Genomic DNA, 23,165 nt, shown 5'->3' on the forward strand with positions numbered 1-23,165 from the left:
CAATGGATCAAAACCCTCAATTTCCTTCCAGTTAGTAAGATTTTATCTCTTACTTGAAAAATTGTGGTCAAGCCCTCCCTTTATTCCTCGAAATCGAGCTGGCAACAAGAATTAGTTCCAACCTACATAAGATCTATTTCTATCTAATCGGCATCTAAGAAGCAAAACTTCCCTATTGCTTGCTCCTCGTAAATAAATGTTTTTTATGATCTCCAACTCTTTTCCACCAGCTCATTCTTTACTAGGCATCTAGGCAAACCTGATTTACATTACTTTAATTCAGTAAATAATTAATCACAAGTCCCTATTGAGCGACATTATTACTCTTTATTGTATAACTTACATAAATCTCGTAGAACAAACGTATACCTCATATTTCTTTCTTCCCTTTCTAAAAATCACTAATTTTGTTCAATATTGTTTAATGCATCACAAATTGAAGGATTATTGAAAGAGGAGAAGGAAAAATACAATACTTCAATTGAAGAGTGTAAGAGATACAACATCAAAAGAAGTAGTTAAATTCATTAAAGTTTGATTATAGTATGACAAAAAAAAAATAATAGACAAAAATTAAAGAGACATTCCAGATTCTTCATCTTCATCAAGTCCAGAAGTGTAAACAGTGTAGAGAGACCAAATCAAACCAAATACACCTAAAAGGATCCAACCAAGAAGATTGTTGCTGAGTCCAAATGGTAGCCCTGTTCCTTCAGTGCTCATTCTTTCATCAACCAAAGCCATTGCTACTGGGCTTGACATGCTTGCTGCTACTGCTGCTGCCATCAATGATTCTCCCATTCCCAACTTTGATTCACCCTTTCCCTTTCCTTCCATTGAACATTTCACTTTTCCACCCTTGCTCATTGATGGTAATCCTGAATAAACACAGATTCAGAATTTAAATTTAAATATTTACTCTGTCCTAATATATGTGGCGCTTTTTGATTTTTGAGAATCAATTTGACTAATCTTTGAAGAAGGTACAAGGTTCAAACTAGTTCTGACTTTGATATATATACTATTTTCTAATTTTGTCTCAATCTTCGTGTTTTCTAAGAATCAATTTGACTGATGGATTAAAATTCATCTATTCAAAGTTTATACTATAATTTGCAATTCTCTTTCAATGTAAAAAAGATATATTTTTTAAATTATTGATCAATGTTTGCAGACTTTGAATTTTGAAAAATAAAAATATAACATGAATTGAAATAAAACAGAGTAACTTTTAGGTGAATGTGTGTGTTATACGTATGTAAAGATCGATGAACCCATGCTCGTGAATTTTGGACTTAATTTAAGTCCAAAAGTCCCTAAATAAGTGAAAATTATCGAAAACTATATAAAAGAAACCGATCAATAATGCCTCTCTAAATCGATGTATGAACTCAACATTGTTATTAACCCTAAGCGATGAATGATAGACATGCTTATACATGTGAAACGAATTTACTTTCAACTTCTTGAGATTGAACTTGCGATAAACTAAAACTATCATACTTCGAAATTTATGAAATTAAACTAGAAAATGAACGTACCAAGAACAACTGAGGTGCGAGATACAGATCCCCTTTGCACGAGGGCGGCACGCGCCACCGAAGAAGTTGTGGTGCAAGCAGTGATGGTTGCCATTTCTGTATTAGTGAGAGAGAATGATCACAACTTCTAACTTTTTTTTGTTGATAGGGCTATTATCAACTCAGTTTATTTCATACACAACATACATATAATTGGGATGAATAATAATCTCTAGTTGAAAAAAAAAGCATAACCACACCTCAACATGGATTATTTGGATTGCTCCTTATCTCTTTTTAACCAATTGTATTCAGCCATGTGTCATGTCATCTAATGTTAACCACTGATTTTTTATGAAGTGGACCAACCAGCCACATCCATTCAGAAGATATTTTTTTTTATCATTAAAGCATTAGTTATTCTGATTTGAAATAATTTCGTGTAGTTTCTAATTATGTAAAGTTATATTTCAAAAATATTGAAGATTTTATGATTGAATTCATATAAATATTAGTTAGTTTGACTATCATATTTTGAATTTACAAATATATACAAAATCTTTGTTGCATTCTGAAGAAAATTGTTTGTATTTTTTATACGAATATGATAAAGTCGATTCATAATGCCTCGAAAGTTATTTTTTTTTCAATTATATTTCTTATTTTTTCCTAACAATATGTCCATGTATTACAATTAGTAGGAGAACATGTGAAAGAATCGAGCAAGATTACATACCTATCGAGTAAATTAAAGCTCTACTAAAATCTTAATATTTTATTTTTTTCTGTCATTTGTATTACTTATATAAAATTGTTTTAGCAGTTTATTTTATATAATATTTACTAGATAGATGTATTAGAGGTTTACAAAACTAAAATCAGTGAACCCCTGCATAATTAAGATCAACAATAACAATATATATACTTTATTGTGATGTTTTCTCGTAAAGTTATTGAATTTTGTCTATAATTCAAAAGTTACTCCAATATATATGTAAATTGTATTCACAAAATCACTCAAACAGACTTTAAAACGGTAAACAAACATAACTAAGTCATCAACTATAATTAGAAGATAAATATTTATGACCAAGTTTACTAGTCCATTCGTCTCATTTTATGTGACACTTTTCGCATTTCGAGATTCAAATAAGTCTATCTTTGATAATAAGTTTTTCATAGATTCTTTTAACATTTTGAATTATCAATTATTGTGATTTATAATGCTCTTGATGTAGTTTACAAGTATATAAATTTCATTTTCAAAAATTTGAAAATTTCATACGCGAATATCCGGTCAAAGTTAAACTGTTTGACTCTCAAAAAATGAAAAGTGCTACACAAAATGGGACAAAGGAAGTATTTTTTAGTAACATATAGAAGTCTTAAATTGAACAAACATATTTGTTTATGAAAAAACTTGATTGTTATGAAAATTTATTTGTTCATAAAAAAACATGACTCTTATGAAAAGTCGTCTATTCATGAAATGACATAACTTTTATGAAAAATCGTCTATTCATGAAAGGACATGAATCTTATGAAAAGTCGTTTACTCATGAAAGAACACGACTCTTATAGAAGTTTGTCTCTTGAGTTCTATAAATATAAAAGCTCTCTTAAACTAGCCTAAGAAAAAATTGCATATATAAACAAAGAGCTTTGTTGTCACTTGGAAGGATTTGTTTTTATTTTTCAATTATATTATATTTCTTTTTTTTTTCTTCTAACAATTTTAAAGAGATATAGAGTTTGCTTACTGCATTAGTTTTGGTTTATCTCATTTCACTTGATGCAATTCACCCCCAATTTTTGGCACATAAAAAGAAAGTAAGAAAAAGTGATTTGAGTTTGATATGAAAAAAATGGTCATATGATTAGAGTCGTGGATCAAGAAGGAAGCGATGAAAATCGATTTTTATTTTTTGACTTTGCTTAGTATTTAATTATAAATTTTATCCTTTGAGATTTTTGAAATTTTATTTTCATGAATATTTAGGTAAATAGTTCACTTGTAATGATCTTGAAATGCATTTTAAACAAGTTTTGGAATGACATATTAGGTATACTTATTATAAATTTGTTATTTGGGACAAAGAAAATTATTATGACATAATTATGTTGTTAAAATACGAGTCTTCTTTTTAGAGCCTTGATTCAAATGTATTGCATACTGTCATTTGAGAAGTTGAGGAGTTGTTAAATGCTTGAACTAACCATGGCAAGTGATAAACTCAATAGGGTAGATTTTCAACTTGTTTTAAATTATTTCTAACTTTGTCAAACACTTTTAAAAATTAAAAATGACTTAATGATAGTTTGACAAAACTTTCCAAACAGGCTCTAAGAGGGTGTTTGGATTGATTTAAAAGTTATTAGGCCTAACCAAAAGCAGTTCCTACTTTTTAATTTTGATTTAAAAGTTACTTTTAAGTCAATCCAAACGAGTTCTAAGAGTCCGTTTGGTTTGATTTAAAAGTTGGTCAAATCTATTTTTCACAAATGCAACTTCATATAATACTATTTTAAAGAATATTCGCCATAAAAATTAAAAATTTAAAAGTGTATTTGTGTTGAATAAAAATTATTTTTAAATTTTCTCATATCTAATCAATTAATTAAAATTAAAATATTTTCTCTAGAAAAACAATTTAATTCCTTATATAAATAAGAAAGATATTTTTTTACTAATAAAAGTAGAAAAAGAACACAGTTCAAGTGACATTACACACTAATTATTCAATATTAATCTACTAAAAAAAGCGAAAGAAAAATTTGAAATTCATAAATTCAAAATTTTAATTTTTTAAAATTACTAAATTCAAAATTTACAAATATATATATATATAATAAATATTTAGACTAACCAAATTCACTGTCAATAACGTAGCTCCGCCTCTCACTTACTAACACAGCTCACCACCAATCTCAATCCCAATTCATGAGCCACTGTCCCTACCACCTCACCACCTGTCAGATTGCAACCCTCATACGAAGTCACCAATTTAATAATATCCGTCTAAATTACATCCTTTTTACTTTACGTGTCACTAGTAAATTGTTCATAAATTTTTTAAATATTTTAAATTATATAAATAAATTAAAATAGAAAAAATATATAAATATTATAATTAGAACAAATATTTTATTTATTCTCAAATACCAAAATTTGTTTTCGTCTCTAAGTATATTATTGTCAAAAAAAAAAAACATGAAAAAATAGAGGGTTGATACACCGTACTTGTCTGTTTATGTAAGTTTTTGCTTGTTTAACGCACCCACACTCGGCCAAAAAAAAACATACAGACATGCAAAACCAACTTTTACTTCTTTTTATCAGTAATAATAATAACTATCTTTTGTTTCTTTACAATTTCACCTATCATTTTCATGTCCTTATCTTTCTCTTTTTATCACCAAAATTTTCCCCTTTTCTCTTATACCTTTCAAATTTTTCCTTCTGCAAAAAACCAGTATTCGAATTCACTGATTTTTTTGAATTACTATTATTATTTGTTGTAAGTTTGAAGTATGAAAACAGGGGTATCCAGAAGATGGATACTTGTAGACAGTAAAGGGCAGAGTAGTATATTGGATTTGGATAAATATGCTATTATGAAGAGAGTTTCAATACATGCTAGAGATCTTCGTATTCTTGATCCTCTGCTTTCTTATCCTTCTGCAATATTCGGTAGAGAAAAAGCTATTGTACTCAATCTGGAGGTGCATTTAATTTTTTTTTTTACCTTTCAAGTTTGATTTCTCAAATGGTCACTCGACCAGTCTCGACTCGACCAGTCTCGACTTTCTGAAAAAATAACTGTTAGTTGAATGACCGTCTAAGAAATCAAACATGCTTTTGTTTCTATGATTCGATATTTTGGTAATCTAATTGCTGTGCTTTTGTTGTTTTGGCTTGTTTGTTCTCTGCCTTCAGCATATCAAAGCAATTATTACTACAGAAGAGGTAAATTTCTATTACTTTCCCTGCAACAAAAATGATTTTTAGCAATCATAATATCGCTAAATATGTATATCTAGTGGCAATTAACATTTTTTTCTAAATTTTTCTAAAATCTATACTGACATTGAATCAAATCATGACATTTAACTAATCATGGTAAAGTGTTTAGCATTCTCTGTTAATGTGCATGTTTATTACTTTTTCTCTCTCTGTCTCATATTATACGTCACCTTTCGGATTTCAAGAGTCAAACAAGTCTATCTTTGACGATAAACTTTTCATAATATTTTAAACATTTTGAATTATCAATTATTGTGACTCATAATACTTTTTAAGTAGTTTATTAACATGTAAGTTTCATTTTTAAAGAATTGAAGATTTCATGCACAAATTTCTGGTCAAATTTAAACTGTTTAATTCTCAAAACATAAAAGGTTCATATAAATTGAGACAGAGAGAGTTCATGAAAAGTTGTTTTTGTTGTAGTGTTTCTACGTTGCCTAACTACCATATTTTTGAGGTGGTGATGAAATCGAATGTAATTTTACATTATCTGTATAATTTATGTTGTTATACTTTATTTTTCAGGTTACTAATTTCACTTTCTGAGTGATGTAACTGTAAATTTTTTTTTTATAGATAAAATAATACATAGTCCTTTGTTTGATAGGATTTATTAGGTACTATTAACACATGAATACACATGGTTAAAGACGAATAATGGATAGAAATAATTCAGCATTACTAATCTCAACATTACTAATACACTCTATTATCAAGCGACCCCTTAGAGTATTGAAGCTAAGTTCATTGGGAATATATGATTATCGGTTGTCGCTTTATAGCTTTCTTGATTTTTTGTTTGATAATAAATGTATATCCCATTGTATGTGTTTTATTTTATTGAGGTAGGTATTGATTCGTGACCCAATGGATGATAATGTTCTTCCTGTTGTTGAAGAACTTCAAAGAAGATTGCCATTGCCAGCTATTAGCTTAGGAGAAGGTGAAGATGATGATCAATCTGTTGTTAATGGGACACGAAATGAAATGCAAACCATTGAACCAACTGGTATGCACCTACTGCTTCTTATTTCGGTGTTGAGTTGTTGGTTACTATGTGTTCTTTCTATGCAAGCAACACGATTGCTAATCATCCGTTCCTATTATTTGTGATGCAGAGTTTCCTTTTGAATTTCGAGCTTTAGAAGTAGCACTAGAAGGAGTATGCAGTTATCTTGACACTCAGACACGAGAACTAGAGACTGCTGCTTACCCGGCTTTAGATGAGCTCACCTCAAAGGTAAGATAGTAAATCGATATGTTATAAGGTCACTTTCATGTTTAGTGCAACTAACTACCTGTAAAAGAGTGTGGTAATCGTTTGAAGCTGATCAAATTGCCTAAAATTGTCTACCTAAGTAGATAAAATTTGTTTGGTTTGAAATTATCTTTGATTATTTTGCATTGAGTTGCTCTAATTACCATTAATCAATTGCCATGTCCTGCCGCTCTTGAAAGTTATATCTACTTGCTACCACCGAATGTCCAACAAGTTTCTGTTGTTCGATAAGTTGACATGTTATATATGATGGTTTCGTCATTGTTTTCTTCCAAAGCAGTGGATTAGCACCTTCCTTTTCTAATTGATTAATGTAGAACTAAGTTAACAGCGGAAGATCTATTGTGAAAACGCTATATTTAGCGTTCTCCCACTTGTCTATGGCTTGAAAGTCAGAAGGGAAGAAAAGGGAAAAAGATAATTAGTTTGTTGCAATGTTATGTTAAGCATAGACTTATAAAACAATGTTCATAGAAGAGGGAATTACAGAGTCTTTATAGGTAAGGGAAACGATCACTTCTAACTGATGGATGGATTAATGAAGTTTTATTACAAAAACTTGCTATCAGATATATTTACCTCACCGCAGAATCAGGTCGAATGTGTTGTAAGAATTATCCTAGATATAGACTTATCTACGTCAACCAAGATTGGTTTTATTTGAACAGGAGGCAACATATTAATAACGACCTTGCCTGATTGTTTTGCATAAATTTGAATTGACAAAATGTCCCTCCTCAACTGTTTGTTCATCCCAAGTACAACTAAGGAAACCATTGTTTAGTTGCTTTACTGGATAGCATTTTGGTTATGATATGTATGTGCTTGCGCACAGAGCATTTATTAGTCTCTCTTGATCAGTTTGTTTCCCAAGTACCTTTTCTTCTAATGTGTGATTTTTCTTTTACTAATTTGCAGATTAGTAGTCGCAACCTGGATAGAGTGCGCAAATTGAAGAGTGCAATGACTAGGTTGACTAGTCGGGTTCAAAAAGTATGTCTCTCTTTTTCTTCTACATGTTATATCCTGAAACATACAAGATGTTCTGGTCTATGCGTCCGTTTATGGACTAATGATATGGTGTCTAAAAGGAAAAAGATGAGTTCATCTAGAGCTGAATGTTTTGTTAATCTAATTTAATCTAAATTATGCCAATATCTAGGTAAGGGATGATCTTGAACAACTACTCGAAGATGATGGTGACATGGCTGACCTTTATCTCTCAAGAAAATTAGTTGCCGGAGTTTCATCCCCCCTGAGTGGTCAGGTGGCACCTTACTGGTCTCCTGATACGTTCTCAATACGCTCAAAGCTATTATCCAAAGCAAGCAGGATCAGTGGGATAACTCATGAGGAGACTGATGTTGAGGAACTTGAAATGTTGCTTGAGGTTAGTATCATCACAAACTTACACACTTTGGCCTAATTAATCCCCGGATACTTGTGTTTTTCAATAACTACATGCTTTTGCAGGCGTACTTTGTGCAAATTGAAAGCACGATGAACAAATTGACAACGGTAAGACAATGAAAAAAACAGGAACCTGGTGCCCTTTACATAGCCAAAATGAAATAATGAACTGATCATTGATAACTCTAATTACATAGTGATACTCGTGTTCCTTTATCCAGCTGCGCGAATATATTGATGACACTGAGGACTATATCAATATTCAGGTTACTACTCCGCGCTGATTCAACTTGTTGTGTGATGCTAAAACCTTGTAGCTTTAGGAACTATACACAAAACTAACAGTAAATTCCTTGTTGCTGGCAGCTGGACAATCATCGAAATCAGCTGATCCAGGTATGTTGAAATGTGTACCATCTTGTTAAATGTATCCTGTATAAGTCTGCTACTTCTCGACTTGTATATAGGCGAATAAATAGCATTTGTTTTGATTGATACCGCAGTTGGAGCTGTTCCTGAGTTCTGGTACAGTTTGTTTGACAGTGTACTCCTTGGTGGCTGCAATATTTGGAATGAATATTCCAGTTCCATGGAAGAAAGACCATGGCTACCTTTTTAAATGGGTGCGCATACTCGATTCTTTTTCTAGGAGTAGTATATTATTATATCAATTCAAAAGTATATAGAAGTTAAACTCTAGAAGTAAAGCCTCGGAGCAACAATAAAGTTGTCTCTATTGTGGCTGTAGAATTGAGTCACTGATGTTTGCATCAGGACAGACTGCCTAAACATCACATTCTCTTGGGATGCAATCCTTCCTCGGATCCTGTGTGAATGCAGGATTCGAGCAACAATAAAGTTGTCTCTATTGTGGCTATAGAATCAAGCAATTGATGCTTGCGTCAGGATAGACTGCCTACGTATTGCACTCTCTTGGAATGCGATCCTTCCCTGGATCCCGTGTGAGTGCATGATTCGAGCAGCAATAAAGTTGTCTCTATTGTGGCTATAGAATCAGTCACTGATGATTGCGTCAGGATAGACTGTCTACACATATCACACTCTCTCAGGATGTGATCCTTCCCTAGATCCTGCGTGAATGCAGGATGCTTCGTACACTCAAAATATGTAAAAAAAAAAAATTAACCCTTGTATTTGTATTGCAGGTGGTCATTCTTTCTGGAATTGCTTCTGCATCCGTTTTCCTATCAATAATTGCATATGCTAGGCACAAGGGTCTTGTTGGATCTTAAATCTTAATACCTATTACTCCTCCGATCTCTATATATAAATATAAAATACACCAGACATGTCAACATGTTGAAATTTAATTTCTAAATTGTAACTTTTAGAGGACGAGGCAGAGCCATGATTGGAGATAAGATATGCAAAAATGTTACGATACGAATTTATGACCTAAAACATGCTTGTTATGTATTGATGAATTCAACAATCAATATATATATATATATATATATATAAAATCTCACATACGCACAAATGTAATTTGTTGACAAGCGGATTTAATTGACCACCCTTTGCGCTAATATGACTTCTTACTGGTTGCAAATCAATCAAAAGTTTCAACAACAATAGAAAAAGAGAGAATTTAAGGATGGTCTACAAGCTACAACAATTTCTTTTGTAAAATTCAGAGTTTGCTCCACCTATATTCTTGATTCTCAAAGGGGATATATATACGAGTCCGAAGTCTAAAGGGGCAAAAAAAATAAACAAAAATTTCAAAAGGATATATCAAAAAAAATTTCTAACCAAAACGGTAAAATCGCTACTGATGTAGCGATTCATTTGGCCGGCGATACAAAAAATCCCTGCTCTACAAGCGATTTGTACAATTTTTATTTTAAGTTTATTTTTTAACAAATTGCTGTCAAGGCAGCGATTTTTAAGTGAAATTTGTTTTTTTATATTATGAATTGTAAATCGTTGAGGTGGCAGCAATTTACAATTGTTTTTTTAATTTTTTTTTTACAAATCGCTGACAAGGCAGCAATTTTAAATTAAAAATAAAAATTGTACAAATCGCTCGTCGAGCAGCGATTTTTCCAAACGCCGGCCAAATAAATCGCTACATCAATAACGATTTTACCGTTTTGGTTAGAAAGTTTTTTGATATACCCTTTTAAAATTTTTGTCAATTCCTTTTACCGTTTAGACTCCGAATTTCTATATACACATAAATAAACTATATATATTAAAGAGAATAATACACAAAAAAAAATAACTTTTAACTCAAAATTCAAATTTGAACTATTTGCGATTTGTTATCTAACTATAAAGAAAATAACCAGTGACAAATAAGAGTGAAAGTACTTGTTAGATGTATGTTAAAATGTTTAAAAACCAAATGGTAGCAGTAGCACAAAAGAAATTGAAAATAAAATTACAAGGACTACAAATTTGTTGTGTGGCTGGCACAAGCTGACACTTTATGGCAGGGAGACTCCGTTTAATGTCATAAAGAGAATTGTTAGGCGTTTGGCCATGTGATATCATATCACGATATGGTATTGTGAAATGGAATTAGCGTTTGGACATGCAATTTCACGCTGATTCCATCTCACAATATGGAATCATAAGATGTGATTTCATATTCTCCAAAAATCATGATATGGAATTACATGGTGATTCCATATCATGATTTGAGATATTTTAATACAAAAATTGATCCACGAGTTTATATTTTGTTAAAACAATCCACATTTATATCTACTAACTATTTATTTCATATGTAAATAAAATTTATAATCACATCATTACTTTTTAAAATTTATTATTCTCACCGACATAAATTTATTATTCTAACGAACATATAGTCACTTTAATTCACACCAACCTATTGTCAAAGTGATGAAGTATTTATGGTCTATAAACATGAAAAGATAGTTGCGGATGATATTGACCAACAAACGGCTCAAAGTAACTATGTTAGTTCGTCTTCTCAGTCACATTATCGAGAAATGCAAGTTTAACTTGAGGAAATTATTCGTACTATGTGGGAGGATTATATTAAAAACTAGTACACTATAATTTATGTTCAAGTTTTTTATTAAATTATAACTTTAATGAAACGATTACTTAAGTGGAGAACAAAATACCTTTTAATAATTTATTATGCGATTTTATAATTTTTTTATTTGATAAGATTGAATAAAAAATTGGGGCTATTTTAATAATTTTACAACTTATGGAATTTTTATGTTTATGAGAAAATATACAACACAAAAACTCCATATTGCATGTCCAAACAAAACTTCAATTTCAATCTTATAATTCTTTATCATGATACTATGTTGCATGGCCAAACAACCCTTTTTAGTACATATCATTGAAATTTGAAACTTCAATAAAATTACTCCCTTCCCATTTTATATATCGTTCCTTTCTAAATATAGTTGGACCACAATATATGTTATTTTATAAAATTAATGCATAAATTATCATTTTTGCCCATTATACTCTTGATATAATTAAATTAATCTTGAAAATGTATTTACTTTGACTAACCTAGGAAATCTACAAGTAATTAATTTCATTGGTAAAGTACTTCATTCATTAAGAAAATACTTTATTCATTATTTATTTTATGAAATCTGCTTTTGACAAAAATATTAACAAACAAATTAAAAATAAAAGATAAAAATGGAGTTTATAACCACATGAATCATCTCTAATGTAGTTAAATATGAATCAATGATCTTAATGATTCTTTGTTTACGTTGTTATTATTTAAGTTTCCATCTGTTATTTGTTAAAAAAGAAAAAAAAATTATGAAAACAAAAGATAAAATGAAGGTTATAATCTAACTACATAAATCATCTCTAATGTTGTCATGTTTGCTTTAAGACTTTTGGGTCTAAGCCCACTTACTTGCTTATTATCTTGTTAGATTTTAGGACAGGTGGAAGAATAGGCTCAAGTATTGAGCCCAGACCTAAAGATTAGACTTTGGCTCAAATCTTCTTTTTCTATCTTATTTATTTGTTATTATGTGTATATTAATTTTAAGGTTTCAAAATTTCAACTTTTTAAAAAGGATAATCATTTTGCATTAAAAATTTAAAATCAAATAAATATTTTGTTTTCACTTAGCCAAATATGCTTATCTTTTAAAGCATTAGCCAAGTAATCAATTTGTGGAGTAATCGTGTTGTTAAAGGGACATTTCGAATGCTAATACGAACTCAGAACCTTTTTAATTGTTTTTCATTAGATTTTTTATTTTAATCATTTAAAAAAATAGTTTTTTTAATTTCTTTGAAAAATTAACTCTAAAATCAGTCTAAATAAATATATATAACAGTAGTTCTACACACAAGCTGAAAGGTTCTTTTTTTTTTTTATTTGCTTTGTTCTCAATTGAGATGGGAACACGAGAGGTATACGAAGAAAAGCTGAAGAGAGGGAATCTCCATCATGATCCTACAATCAAACCTGGCCTCGGCTCTGCTAGATGTCCTCGTTGTCTTTCTCTCTTGAACTCCAATTCAGTGTGTATCATATTCTACTAATTTAATTTTTTTTTGTAATTGTCCACATCTTGTCTAGTACATGCTTGATGAAATGCCTAACTAGTAGTTTGAATTTGATTTCGGTTGCAGAAAAATGGAGAATGGGCGATTACTCCTGTTCTACATGATTTCACAATTGTGGTTAGTATGCTATATTACATGTTTCGAATGGTATTTGAACTGCGAGATCGAAGTAGCTAAATTTGTTGTTATGGTTAAAATTTACCTAAGTAGTCACAAATTTTAAGAATTGAATGGTGTTGGTATTTGTGGTCAAAGTCCCACTTTGGTAGTTGAAAATAAAAAGTAAGCTACTAATTATAAGTGTTGGTTATATTAGGAGTCGTTTAGTGCGAGAGATAACGTATACTAATCTTAGGGATAAAATGAGGGATTATTTTATCATGCGATTGGTTAGAGATATTAGGCCGTCTTCAAATTATTTATCCCATCATTTAGACCTTAGTGATGGGATAAGTTCATATACACGGTGGAATAACTTATATCCCGATGATTAATTTCGGTATAACTTGTTCTCAACCAAGTGACCCCTTAATAGTATGAGGCCCTTTAGGGAAACTGTACATGCTTGTCCCAAAGCAGACAATATCACACATGTTAAGTGTATCTTTCAGCTGTTTAACCTAATGACTGCGAGATGAGTAAGGAGATGACATAGTGATGTTGTGGGGACCAACTCTGAATTAGCCCACGAATGCAATGGATCATGTGGAACTTAGTTAGTGGGGGAATTGTTATGTGTGCGTAAACAAAGTCCATACTGGTAACTAAAAAAAAACATAAGTTACTTATAAGCTGTTGAATCCTCTTGAGATTGGTAACCTAGCCCAAAACCATAGTCATGGAAAAAAGTATGGGGATAGTCTTAATGGCGTGAGGCCTTTTGGGAAATTGTGCAGGCTTGGACCAAACCACAAGATCATACCATGTTGATACTGAAAGTGGTTGATGCCGAAGAGTTATATGAATGTTTTGTATATGTCCAAAACTTCAAGATTTTGTTTTATAGTAAATTGGAATTGGGCTTCGTTGAGTTCTATGCAGAAGAAAGTTTCTATTGTGACCCCTGAAAAAGTTCCGTTTTTGAATGTCTTCCACTTGAAAATCTGAAAGACTATCTTTTACCCGAAGCCGAATATTTTACCCTTGTCTTACTAATCATAATTTTTATATTCGGTTGGACAAGGCTAATAAACCTATAGTGAACAGAGTTATAGCGCAACCATAATATGAAGAGCTTTTACCAACTAGTGAAAGTAATATTCTTTACCTTTGTGTAGGCTGGCTCTGGAATTGGTGGACTGCTCAGTGTAATTCATGGTTTCAATACAGGCATGATTAATTAATCATCTCTTATGTGCTTATCTTTGTTTTCTTTTTTGTATTACTCTCCTTATAGTAAATCATGGTTGAAATATCAAACTTAATACTTCCTTCTCTTTTATCTAATGAATTCATAGTTGAAGTCTTAATGCTAATACTTTTCAGGAATTCCTTTTGTCCAGAGACATGTGAAGGGTCCAAAGTGGCTTCCATTTGTTATAGGGGTAGGCATTAAATCCATTTTTCTGATCTTAAAGTCTTTTCTTCCTCTCTTCCTCCTATTCATTGTATTCTTGATTTTTGTGTTGTACTCAAATCTATGTATAATTGAGTATACAATTGATGTGTTATCTAAAACTTCACTTTTCCCCTTGTTTTGTTCTTGCAGCTTCCTCCACTACTCATGTTCTCTGCAGCTAGCGCGACATTTGGTGGTAATTCTATGTTCTAATTTCATTCTAATCTTCATTCTTTCAATTTAGCATGTGTTATGTTATGAATTGATAATAAAGTTACCATGACACTCAGCATATTAATCTTTTTTTTAAGTAACCCTCTGTAACAATACTTTTCTATGCACCAATACTTAAAAGTTGGTAATTTGAAGTTTAATGCAATAATTGCTTGCTAGAATTTATATTGGTATTTCTGTTTTAGTTTACTTTCTCTATCTTAATATAATTGGATATCACTTTATCCCATCAGTATTTTGAGTATTTAAGAAAACCTAATGTTAATCTTTCCGTTTTACGCAAGTATATAATTGTTGGTGATATTTTCACTCCTTGCTTATCTACTTCTAATGAACATTGCTTTCAACTATATACTATAAGAAATCAGAATTTATAATGGATATGAAAAGAATGCTGTAATCAAGAAGACATATCTTGATCAAGTGAGAAACTAACTACCACATATATCAGATATAACCCCTCTAATGTTGTTCTGGCGTATTTTAAAGGTGTACCTTAATCGACCAAATAAGGTAATTCTGGTAATAATACAATGTGGGCTCAGCACGGTGCATTTTATTTCATTTTTGAACGACTGATGTTGAAACCTCACTTTGTAATAGAGGTAAGGTCTATCGGAAACAGTCTCTCTATCTTGAGGTAAAGGTAAGGTTTGCATACACTACATCCTCCACAGATCCAATTTAACTTTGTGGGACTACACTGGGAATGTTGTTGTGATGAGTATGATCGATGTCTAAACCAACACTAAGAAATGGCTATGACACTTGATGGAAAAATAGACGAGCCTCACCTGGAAATAATTCTCGAAGAGAAGAAAAGGTTACATCACACCTGTAGCTTCCGGTGGCCATGTGGTTGACAAGTTCATTCTCAAATCATGTGAACTAAGTAGCCACAAATATTGCAATCTATGCACATAATAAAATTAAGCATCTTTTCCTTCCTTACAGCTCAATGTCATAATAAAATTGCACATGTTCTGGTACCCGTATTTTGTTGAATGTATGTCATATATTCGAAATTGTTTGTTTCAGATCATTGTTGAGCAAGCTTTCTGTTATGCTTAGGTTAATTATCTTCTTCAAGATATGAGCATCTTATTGTTACGATAAGAAATGTTGAACACTTGAATAAGAGGTGTGGCCAGTGAACAATAGTGTCATGCCACGCACAATCAAGGATCCGAAGATTCAAATACTTCTAAATTTGGAGAATTGTAGACATAACTGACTTTACTGGACTTAGTATTTTTATTTATCGCTTTGTCGTACTTATTCTTGGTACCAAGTTTAAACAACATACATAGAAGGTCTAAATATACCCTTATACTAATCAAAATTGAGCAGATTTTTGCCCTATGTTAGTACTTTAGTTCATATATGCCCTTACCGTCAAATACTTGGTCTAAATACTATGCGCAATTGAGCAGAATAAGGGCGTATTTGGATCAAGTATTTGATGCTAAGGGCTTAAGTAAATTGAAGTATAAACGGAGGAATAATATGCTCAATTTCATATGGTATGAGGGTATAGTTGAACCTTTCCAGAACAATAGATTGTATCTAGGGGTTTAGTTAGCTCATAGGGCTGACGCTTGTACTCTGCAGCAGATACGTGAATTAGCCTGCTGAACTAGTCTTGCTTAGGGTGGGTGAAGAAGGGTATCCAATTGAAATCCATGCGCTTCTTTTTCTATTTTTCTCTTAGATGTGCTCGGCACCGAATGCCTGAAGATTGGTTGAAAAGGCAGGCCTAACCGACCCTCTACTCCTACTTGTCCCAAAGAAATGTTTCTTCACTTTATTTTTCAAAACTAGAATAAATTAGGCTCTTTACAATATTTTGAAGGAATAATTCATGGGAAAGTGCCATTTAAAGGAAAATAAAGTAGCCACTCATTCTTACACTCGTTCGAAAGTACTTTAATGACAATAATCAAAGATCTTTTTCATGCTTTAATCTTAATTATGAAAGTAATTTTTGATGTGTAAATGACCAGATTTTCCATTACAGGATATACACTTCCAAGGTTTACTCAACTTACGATGACTTCATATTACACTGCTTCAAGTGCTTCACATTACGGAATATCATTGCTTACCAGACGTATTGAGGAGACCCATACTTCTGGTGTTCAACCTAAAAAACTCAGCTGACTTGAGGTGCACAAAATCAGAGCCAAACTTTACTTCAAATTTTGCAATATATTATATATAGTTGGAGCAATTGTCAATTCAAAAGATGCATGTTCATTGCTTTGGTGACTTCTCTTTTGATAAAATATATAGTTTTTACTTTGTAATAATAGGAATGTTTGAACTTGGAAGAAAACACTTGAGCATCTGTCAAAACTGGATCTTGTATCTAAGTGCTTTGTATTAGAACAAAATGCTTAGTCATTGTTTTTAAATTGATACATCCTCATCGGTGCTAACTGCGACTAAATAACCCTTTAATTTCTTTTGTAAGTCGAGAGTTTTCTACCCCACAAAGGTACAGGTAAGATGTGCATACTTCCTACCTTCAGACTCGACTTGTGGAATTACACTAGATATGTTGTAGTCACTTTTCTATTACTAACTTTATATCTTTGAAGATTCTTGGAGTGTGGGGTTAAAGAGGGAATTTTATGGCCCGACTTGCACAACATGTTTTGGACCAAGTATTTGACACTAAGGGCATTAGTGATTTGAAGTATTAACAGAGGGAAAATATGCATAGTATGAGGGTATATTTGGACCTTTCCCGAACAATATATTGTATCCCGGGGACAAGTTTGCGTTGGTACTACGCAGAAGATGCGTGAAATAATCTTGCTTTGGGCAGGTGAAAGAAGGGTATTCAATTGAAATCTATGCACTTTTTTTTTCTTTCTAGTTTTCGCTTCGATGTGTTTGACATATTTATATCTTATTTATCAAAGTGATTTTTGATGAGTTCAAGTAGAAAAGAACCTTAATCCGATCATTGCTGATTAAGTAACTCCAACATAGTTGGTTGGACCTCTAGATCCCCACTAACTTTGCTGCAAGAGAAGAACATATATATCAGCACACACATGAGTTTCTTTTTTTGCAAGCACACGCTACTCCTTAACGAGTATGCGCCGATATTATGGGGCATGCAAGGGTATGAGCAACGGAAAACAAAGATACAGTACCTATCAAAACGCTTTGTGCCTATAGCATCAATCAAAATAATGCAAGGTGATTTCTCTTTTGTCAGCTGGAAAGCAGTTTTGCTCCATCTCCAATGAAATAAGTGAGTTCCTCAAAGCTAGACTTGCCTACTACTACTTCCATGAAATAATGTGATGATCATGTCTATATATCTTATGGGTAGTAAGGGAAAGTTTGTATATTGAGTTCAGCTTTGGTGTGGTGACCTTAGGGTTATGCTTTTGTGTGGTGGGGACGTATTATTCGTACATTGCACATAGTATTGCCTAAGGGTTACTTGAGGTAAAGGAGATGGGTTACCCATATGTGTTGAACCAAGGACTTGCATGTTTCAAATCAACTTACAAAGTGACTAGGAGCAAGAACCGATTCTTTCATACTTCGCAAAGAAGCTGTTCCTTTGAGTCCCTCCATTTTATCCTTTGTAAATTCCTAACATCTTGCTTTTGGGATTGAAAATTAAGCACTCTTCCTGTTGATGAAACAATTGCTAATGAATTACCATCCTATTCTTGTGTAGCACTATTCGTTCTTGTCACTATCCCATAATCTAAAGTTCCTGCCTACAACAAGGCTACTCTGCCATCATAAGGGGATAAAAATCCATTCTTCGACAGCTAAGAATGTACAAGCCCAGTGAAATGTATGCCCCCAATCTCAAGTACAGAAATATTTACTCGTCTTATTTAACATTCTATGTATAAAGTGAAAGGCGTTTTCAGCTTCTCGGATTGGGTAAAAAAAAGCTAGCACATTTTTCATTTGAAATAACACCACATACTGAGAGCCCAAATATTTTCAAGACACGCACTCTTACATAGAGAGTGAGCATTTCAAGCCCTACATACGTTCCATCTTAAAATAATAATAACTGGAAGCATGCCTTTTCTCCGGTAAGTTGCTTTATAATTTCATACAAACAAAATTAGATACAATATAGTCATTTGGCTTCTTTGTCTCCTCTCTAAATGACTGACGATTAGCCCCGTCCACGGCCACCACCTGTACCATCCAAAATCATCTGATTAGCAAATGGCTATATAGATATTGCATTCACAAATATACTTGACGACTGTTACAACATTAGAGACAAAATTCAAGCATTGAACATGAATGTATTGCTAGATAGATATACGCATGAATAAGATATCTCGCATGGAAATGCAGTGTCGTGGATTGAGGATAAAATTGCATATTCAACACTTCATACCTTTTCCACCAGACTTGGCACCAGGTCCTCCTTTGCCCCGGCCTTTGGCACCTGCATCTTCCATTCCACGCCCAATGCCTTTCGCCTGTCTTCCAGCAGCACCTTCATCCCTACTACCTCCTCTTCCCCTTCCTCGACCACCAACACCAGGTGGTTTTCTATCTGCGAAAGGATTTTAAAAATATACTAATTAAGCTGAATGCTCAGACACTGATTCTAGGCTAGTAGGGCAGTATTTGTGAAATCAACAAACCCCACACTGATCCGATAGCTAAGTTGGTTATAACAATTCCTGATAATTAACAGTCCAAAGTAGTACCTCCACGGCTTTTTGTTTCTTCTTGAACTTTATCAATCACCTGGAAAATTATAGCATAGTTAACCAAACAGCACCATTAACTTGGTCAAATAAAGAGCCAAGGGCAGACTAAGCTTCCAGAATTTATAAACTACTGCAAACTCAGTCTCCAACCCCAGTGATAAAAATGCACCATTCAAACCAGTAAACACAAGTAGGTATGTCCATATTTTAAAAGATATATATCATCAAGAATATCTACAAAGCTTAGCCTCTCAGTATAATAATGTTGCAAAACTAAAGTTATTCCATGTACAAAAGAAAAGGCAATCTGCATTCTTTTCCATTTTTGTAGAAGTGGAAGTGTAAAATCTGCCTTTTACGTCTGAAAGGATATAGGGGTTTTTCATTTTATAGTTACTTCTATCTGTTAACGTTGTGACTTTTTAAAAGAAAATGTGAGCTGCCCATGAAAATTCTTCTCACCTACCTCTCCATTTCAAACCCCCCACCCCCCATGTGTCCAAACAAAGGAGAACTACAGAAAATTAGGATAACAGTTGTATTCAAACATCACCTCCCTTCGTAGTAGTATTGAAAGGCCACATAAACAAAAAGAAAAGCATCTAACGAAGGAAACAAACACTGCGAAAAGATGGTTCCTGGCACTCCTAAAAGATCAACAAAAGGATAACCTCCAAAACTCAAAGGTCATTCCTGAATCAATTATGAATGTGTGGAAGGCGAATGGATGAGAGAAGCTAGGATAACTTTCCATATGTGCCTGTCACGAGCTATAAAAAAAAGGGCGGAAGAGTGCATAATACGATGTAAACAGAAAATAAAAGCAGAAAGCATGCGCCACCACTTTATTTAGTCAAAACTGCAAACGTTAAATTTCACATGGAAGCTCGTCATCGCTAAAGCAATCTCTCATTGCCATCTTCATAGAGTCGCACTCCTACCTAAGGTGTCAGATTCAACGGTCCATAGGGAGCACAACAATGTCTGATTTGGCTAAAGTGCATCACATCACATCAGTGTAATCAATTATCTTCTTACAGGAATGTTCTACTCACAGTCACGAGGAAATGAACATACAGTTGACTACAGGCATGTAAGAAAGAACAACATCAATAGGGGTTCAACCTTATGATATCTAACATCTTATAATCTTTTTTAGTATAGGATATCTTATATAAAATAAGCCAGTAATATTGGAAAATAATTACTTAAGAACTAATAATTATCTAACTTCCGTATCTTATATAAAAACCATTTGGCTACACATCTTATTTGAGAAGAACACTATGTTCGAAGTCTAAAACACAAATGTTCCAACCACAACAATGATTTCATTTCAAGAAATCTATTTTATCAGTAGAAAAGAGGCAACAAGAGTATGGATGCATTTATATTTAGCCTTTAGGAGCATGAGAGTTGTGTTATATGTTCAACCTTCAGTTCCCTGGATTATTGCTTGGACATGTATTACTACTGATACCTCTTTTAACTTTTCTATCTGGTTTCTATGTTTTCCAGCTCTGAATCCAAGTATGTCAAGGTAAGTTTAGCCACATAGACCCAGACACCACAATTAGCTAGTAACATAACTCCAGACTACAACACCACAACTGAAACCCACCCCTAAAAGCCCCATTGAGTGAATAACCAGACAAGTATATCCATAAGTCCGATCACACCAAAATTAGCTAGTATCTTGATTCCACCTTCTTACATCAAACCAAGCCCCTAGAATGCACCATGATAAAGGTGTAAATGGACCGTCCTCGGTGTTCTATACAAGATGTTATTAAGTAAATTAAAATGAGTTCTCCCTAACAACTTAAGCTTTTACATCAAATGATCACACATTTCACATCTCAACATGGTGCAATTCTCAACCCACCCATTATTAGAAAATAAGTTGTGTGCTTCGCACAGGAAAAAGAATTCAGTCCTGCACGTTAGGTGTGTAAAAAAATACTATTGTGTATATAAACATGTATGTACTCTATGAAAACTAAAGATTTTTCGAACTCATTGTCATGTTGAGTGATAGCACTAAAGCAAGTAAGTAGAAACTGCCATTCCACAACTAGTTTACAATTTTTACAGTCACCCCTGCAAAGCAACCATTTAATAATACAAATAACTACAACAAAATAGGCACCCATCTTCTACAAAGTCCAAAAGTGCTATACACACTATGTTGCAAGTGAAAAACAAATAATACTACACGAAAGCATTATTAATCATAGTAATTAAGAAGATAAACTAACCTCATCAGGAACTCTAAGATATTTTATGGTATTGCCACGAATATAACATTCAGGCATTCTCCAAAATCTATCTCCATCCTGCATTATTTTTTCAAAATCAGGTGGTCTTACACTTGAAAACCTAGCAATAACATATTAAAAAGACTGAATTACCTTTGACGTACAGATAACTTCACGAAGATCCAAGTATCACAATTCACCAAATGACCATTTTTTAGCTCCACCAACTGTATTAGAAAACAAAAGTTTCCCCAGATTGAGATAAATGAACAAATACAATAATCCAAGGACTTGTGGCATATTTTGGAGATAACAATATAAATATGCAGAAACTGATAAACTATACCAACAAAATATCTGTTGCCTTTAAAAAATCATTATTTTTATTCTCCCTCCAATTTCCCAAACAGGAGAATTACACTCCTGTATTCTCCTATAACTACTTTATTCACATGGTTTGTTGTTCTTGGGGTTCATTCAAAACACGCAGCACTTGGAAAAACCTAATTGATCTAACTACATTACCACTCCAAAAAACTTCCAGATGAATTCAAAAGCTTACCATGGGATGCCCCTGTGCAGTCTTGAGCAAAGAGAGGGGAAGCTGATACAGAAGAAAAATAAAAATTAGAGCTTCATAAGAACTCAAAACCCTAACACTCAGAAGGCGATTGTCGCTAAACCTACCATCTTTAGATGGGGAAAATTCCAAATTCAAGATTGCCGCCTAGCTTGATTTCCGTCTTTCTACTCCATTTGTTGAAAAAAGGAAAAAAAACGAAAACGTAAGGTTCCCCAAATAGAATTTCTATTTTTAAAATCTAACATTTCATTCTTATTTTCTTATTTCGTAACAGAAATTATTGGCTTTTTTCTTTTTCTCAAATAATCATTTTATATAATTTTCATGTGATATAATATTTTGTTTTTTCAAATTTATTTTTAAGATAAAATTATATGTTATTCTAAAATAACATAAATTGCAATCAAGTATTATATAATAAACAAATTAATGTACAATTCAAATAAAAATGAAATACAATTACTTAAATGTTATATAAATATTCAACTTTTAAGATTATTATGTTATTTTCAAAAATGCTCTGATAATATATTACATAGTTCAAAATTAACATTTTTATCTTAATTTTTTACGTCTAACTAAAAATTGTTCAAATAAGAGTTTTTCATTTACCATCATTTTTTATTGATGCAATTAAAGTCGGCTACATTCAAACAACGAAACGGTGAAAGGCTAGATGGATATATCAAACTCAAGGAATTTATAGGAGAAAATAAAATTTTAAGGAAAAATTTAAAAGCACAACTATGAATAATTGAAAAAAGAAATCAATATGCACAACCACAATTACAATAAATTTCTGGATCACGCATTATTATTTTTTCAGAATATTGCTAAATTTGAAAATGACCTGCTGAATTATTAAATATTGTTGTAATAAATAAGTTATTTATTGTATTGTTATATTGTATTTAAATTATTATTATATGTAATGTATTGCTATCTTGCATTTAAATATCCTTTTATGTATTGGACTTTTATCTTGTATTTAAATTATTATGTTATATATTGTATTTTTAAATTA

At 32.3% G+C, this 23,165-nt stretch overlaps 3 protein-coding genes and 1 pseudogene across 5 annotated transcripts; 2 read left to right on the plus strand and 2 right to left on the minus strand.

Annotated features, from left to right (window-relative positions):
• Positions 1-459: 459 nt before the first annotated feature.
• Positions 460-1,797, minus strand: LOC101245583 (photosystem II reaction center W protein, chloroplastic). The gene is made up of 2 exons (XM_004247167.5): positions 1,542-1,797; positions 460-878 (listed from the first exon to the last, which is right to left on the minus strand). The coding sequence occupies exons 1-2, from the start codon at positions 1,633-1,635 to the stop codon at positions 574-576; spliced, it is 399 nt and encodes a 132-aa protein (XP_004247215.1). The 5' UTR covers positions 1,636-1,797; the 3' UTR covers positions 460-573.
• Positions 1,798-4,860: 3,063 nt separating this feature from the next.
• LOC101245882 (magnesium transporter MRS2-I) lies at positions 4,861-9,658 on the plus strand. 3 transcript variants are annotated; one of them, XM_004247168.4, is made up of 11 exons: positions 4,861-5,243; positions 5,458-5,487; positions 6,397-6,556; positions 6,666-6,787; positions 7,745-7,819; positions 7,989-8,216; positions 8,300-8,344; positions 8,458-8,502; positions 8,603-8,632; positions 8,740-8,859; positions 9,403-9,658. In XM_004247168.4, exons 1-11 carry the CDS (start codon positions 5,052-5,054, stop codon positions 9,487-9,489), a joined length of 1,134 nt encoding a protein of 377 aa, XP_004247216.1. In that variant the 5' UTR covers positions 4,861-5,051; the 3' UTR covers positions 9,490-9,658. The 3 variants fall into 3 exon arrangements, 1 of the variants encoding a protein (XP_004247216.1); XR_011211565.1 differs by having other exon boundaries at positions 4,875-5,243; positions 8,716-8,859; XR_011211566.1 differs by having other exon boundaries at positions 4,875-5,243; positions 8,768-8,859.
• A 2,726-nt stretch (positions 9,659-12,384) lies between these two features.
• Positions 12,385-17,005, plus strand: LOC101246958 (uncharacterized). The gene is made up of 6 exons (XM_004247171.5): positions 12,385-12,748; positions 12,860-12,910; positions 14,071-14,122; positions 14,279-14,337; positions 14,502-14,547; positions 16,603-17,005. The coding sequence occupies exons 1-6, from the start codon at positions 12,623-12,625 to the stop codon at positions 16,743-16,745; spliced, it is 477 nt and encodes a 158-aa protein (XP_004247219.1). The 5' UTR covers positions 12,385-12,622; the 3' UTR covers positions 16,746-17,005.
• Positions 17,006-18,499: 1,494 nt separating this feature from the next.
• Positions 18,500-22,375, minus strand: LOC101246660 (probable U6 snRNA-associated Sm-like protein LSm4; annotated as a pseudogene).
• Positions 22,376-23,165: the final 790 nt, after the last annotated feature.

The sequence above is a fragment of the Solanum lycopersicum genome, chromosome 9 (assembly GCF_036512215.1).
Source record: "Solanum lycopersicum chromosome 9, SLM_r2.1".
NCBI lineage: Eukaryota > Viridiplantae > Streptophyta > Magnoliopsida > Solanales > Solanaceae > Solanum > Solanum lycopersicum.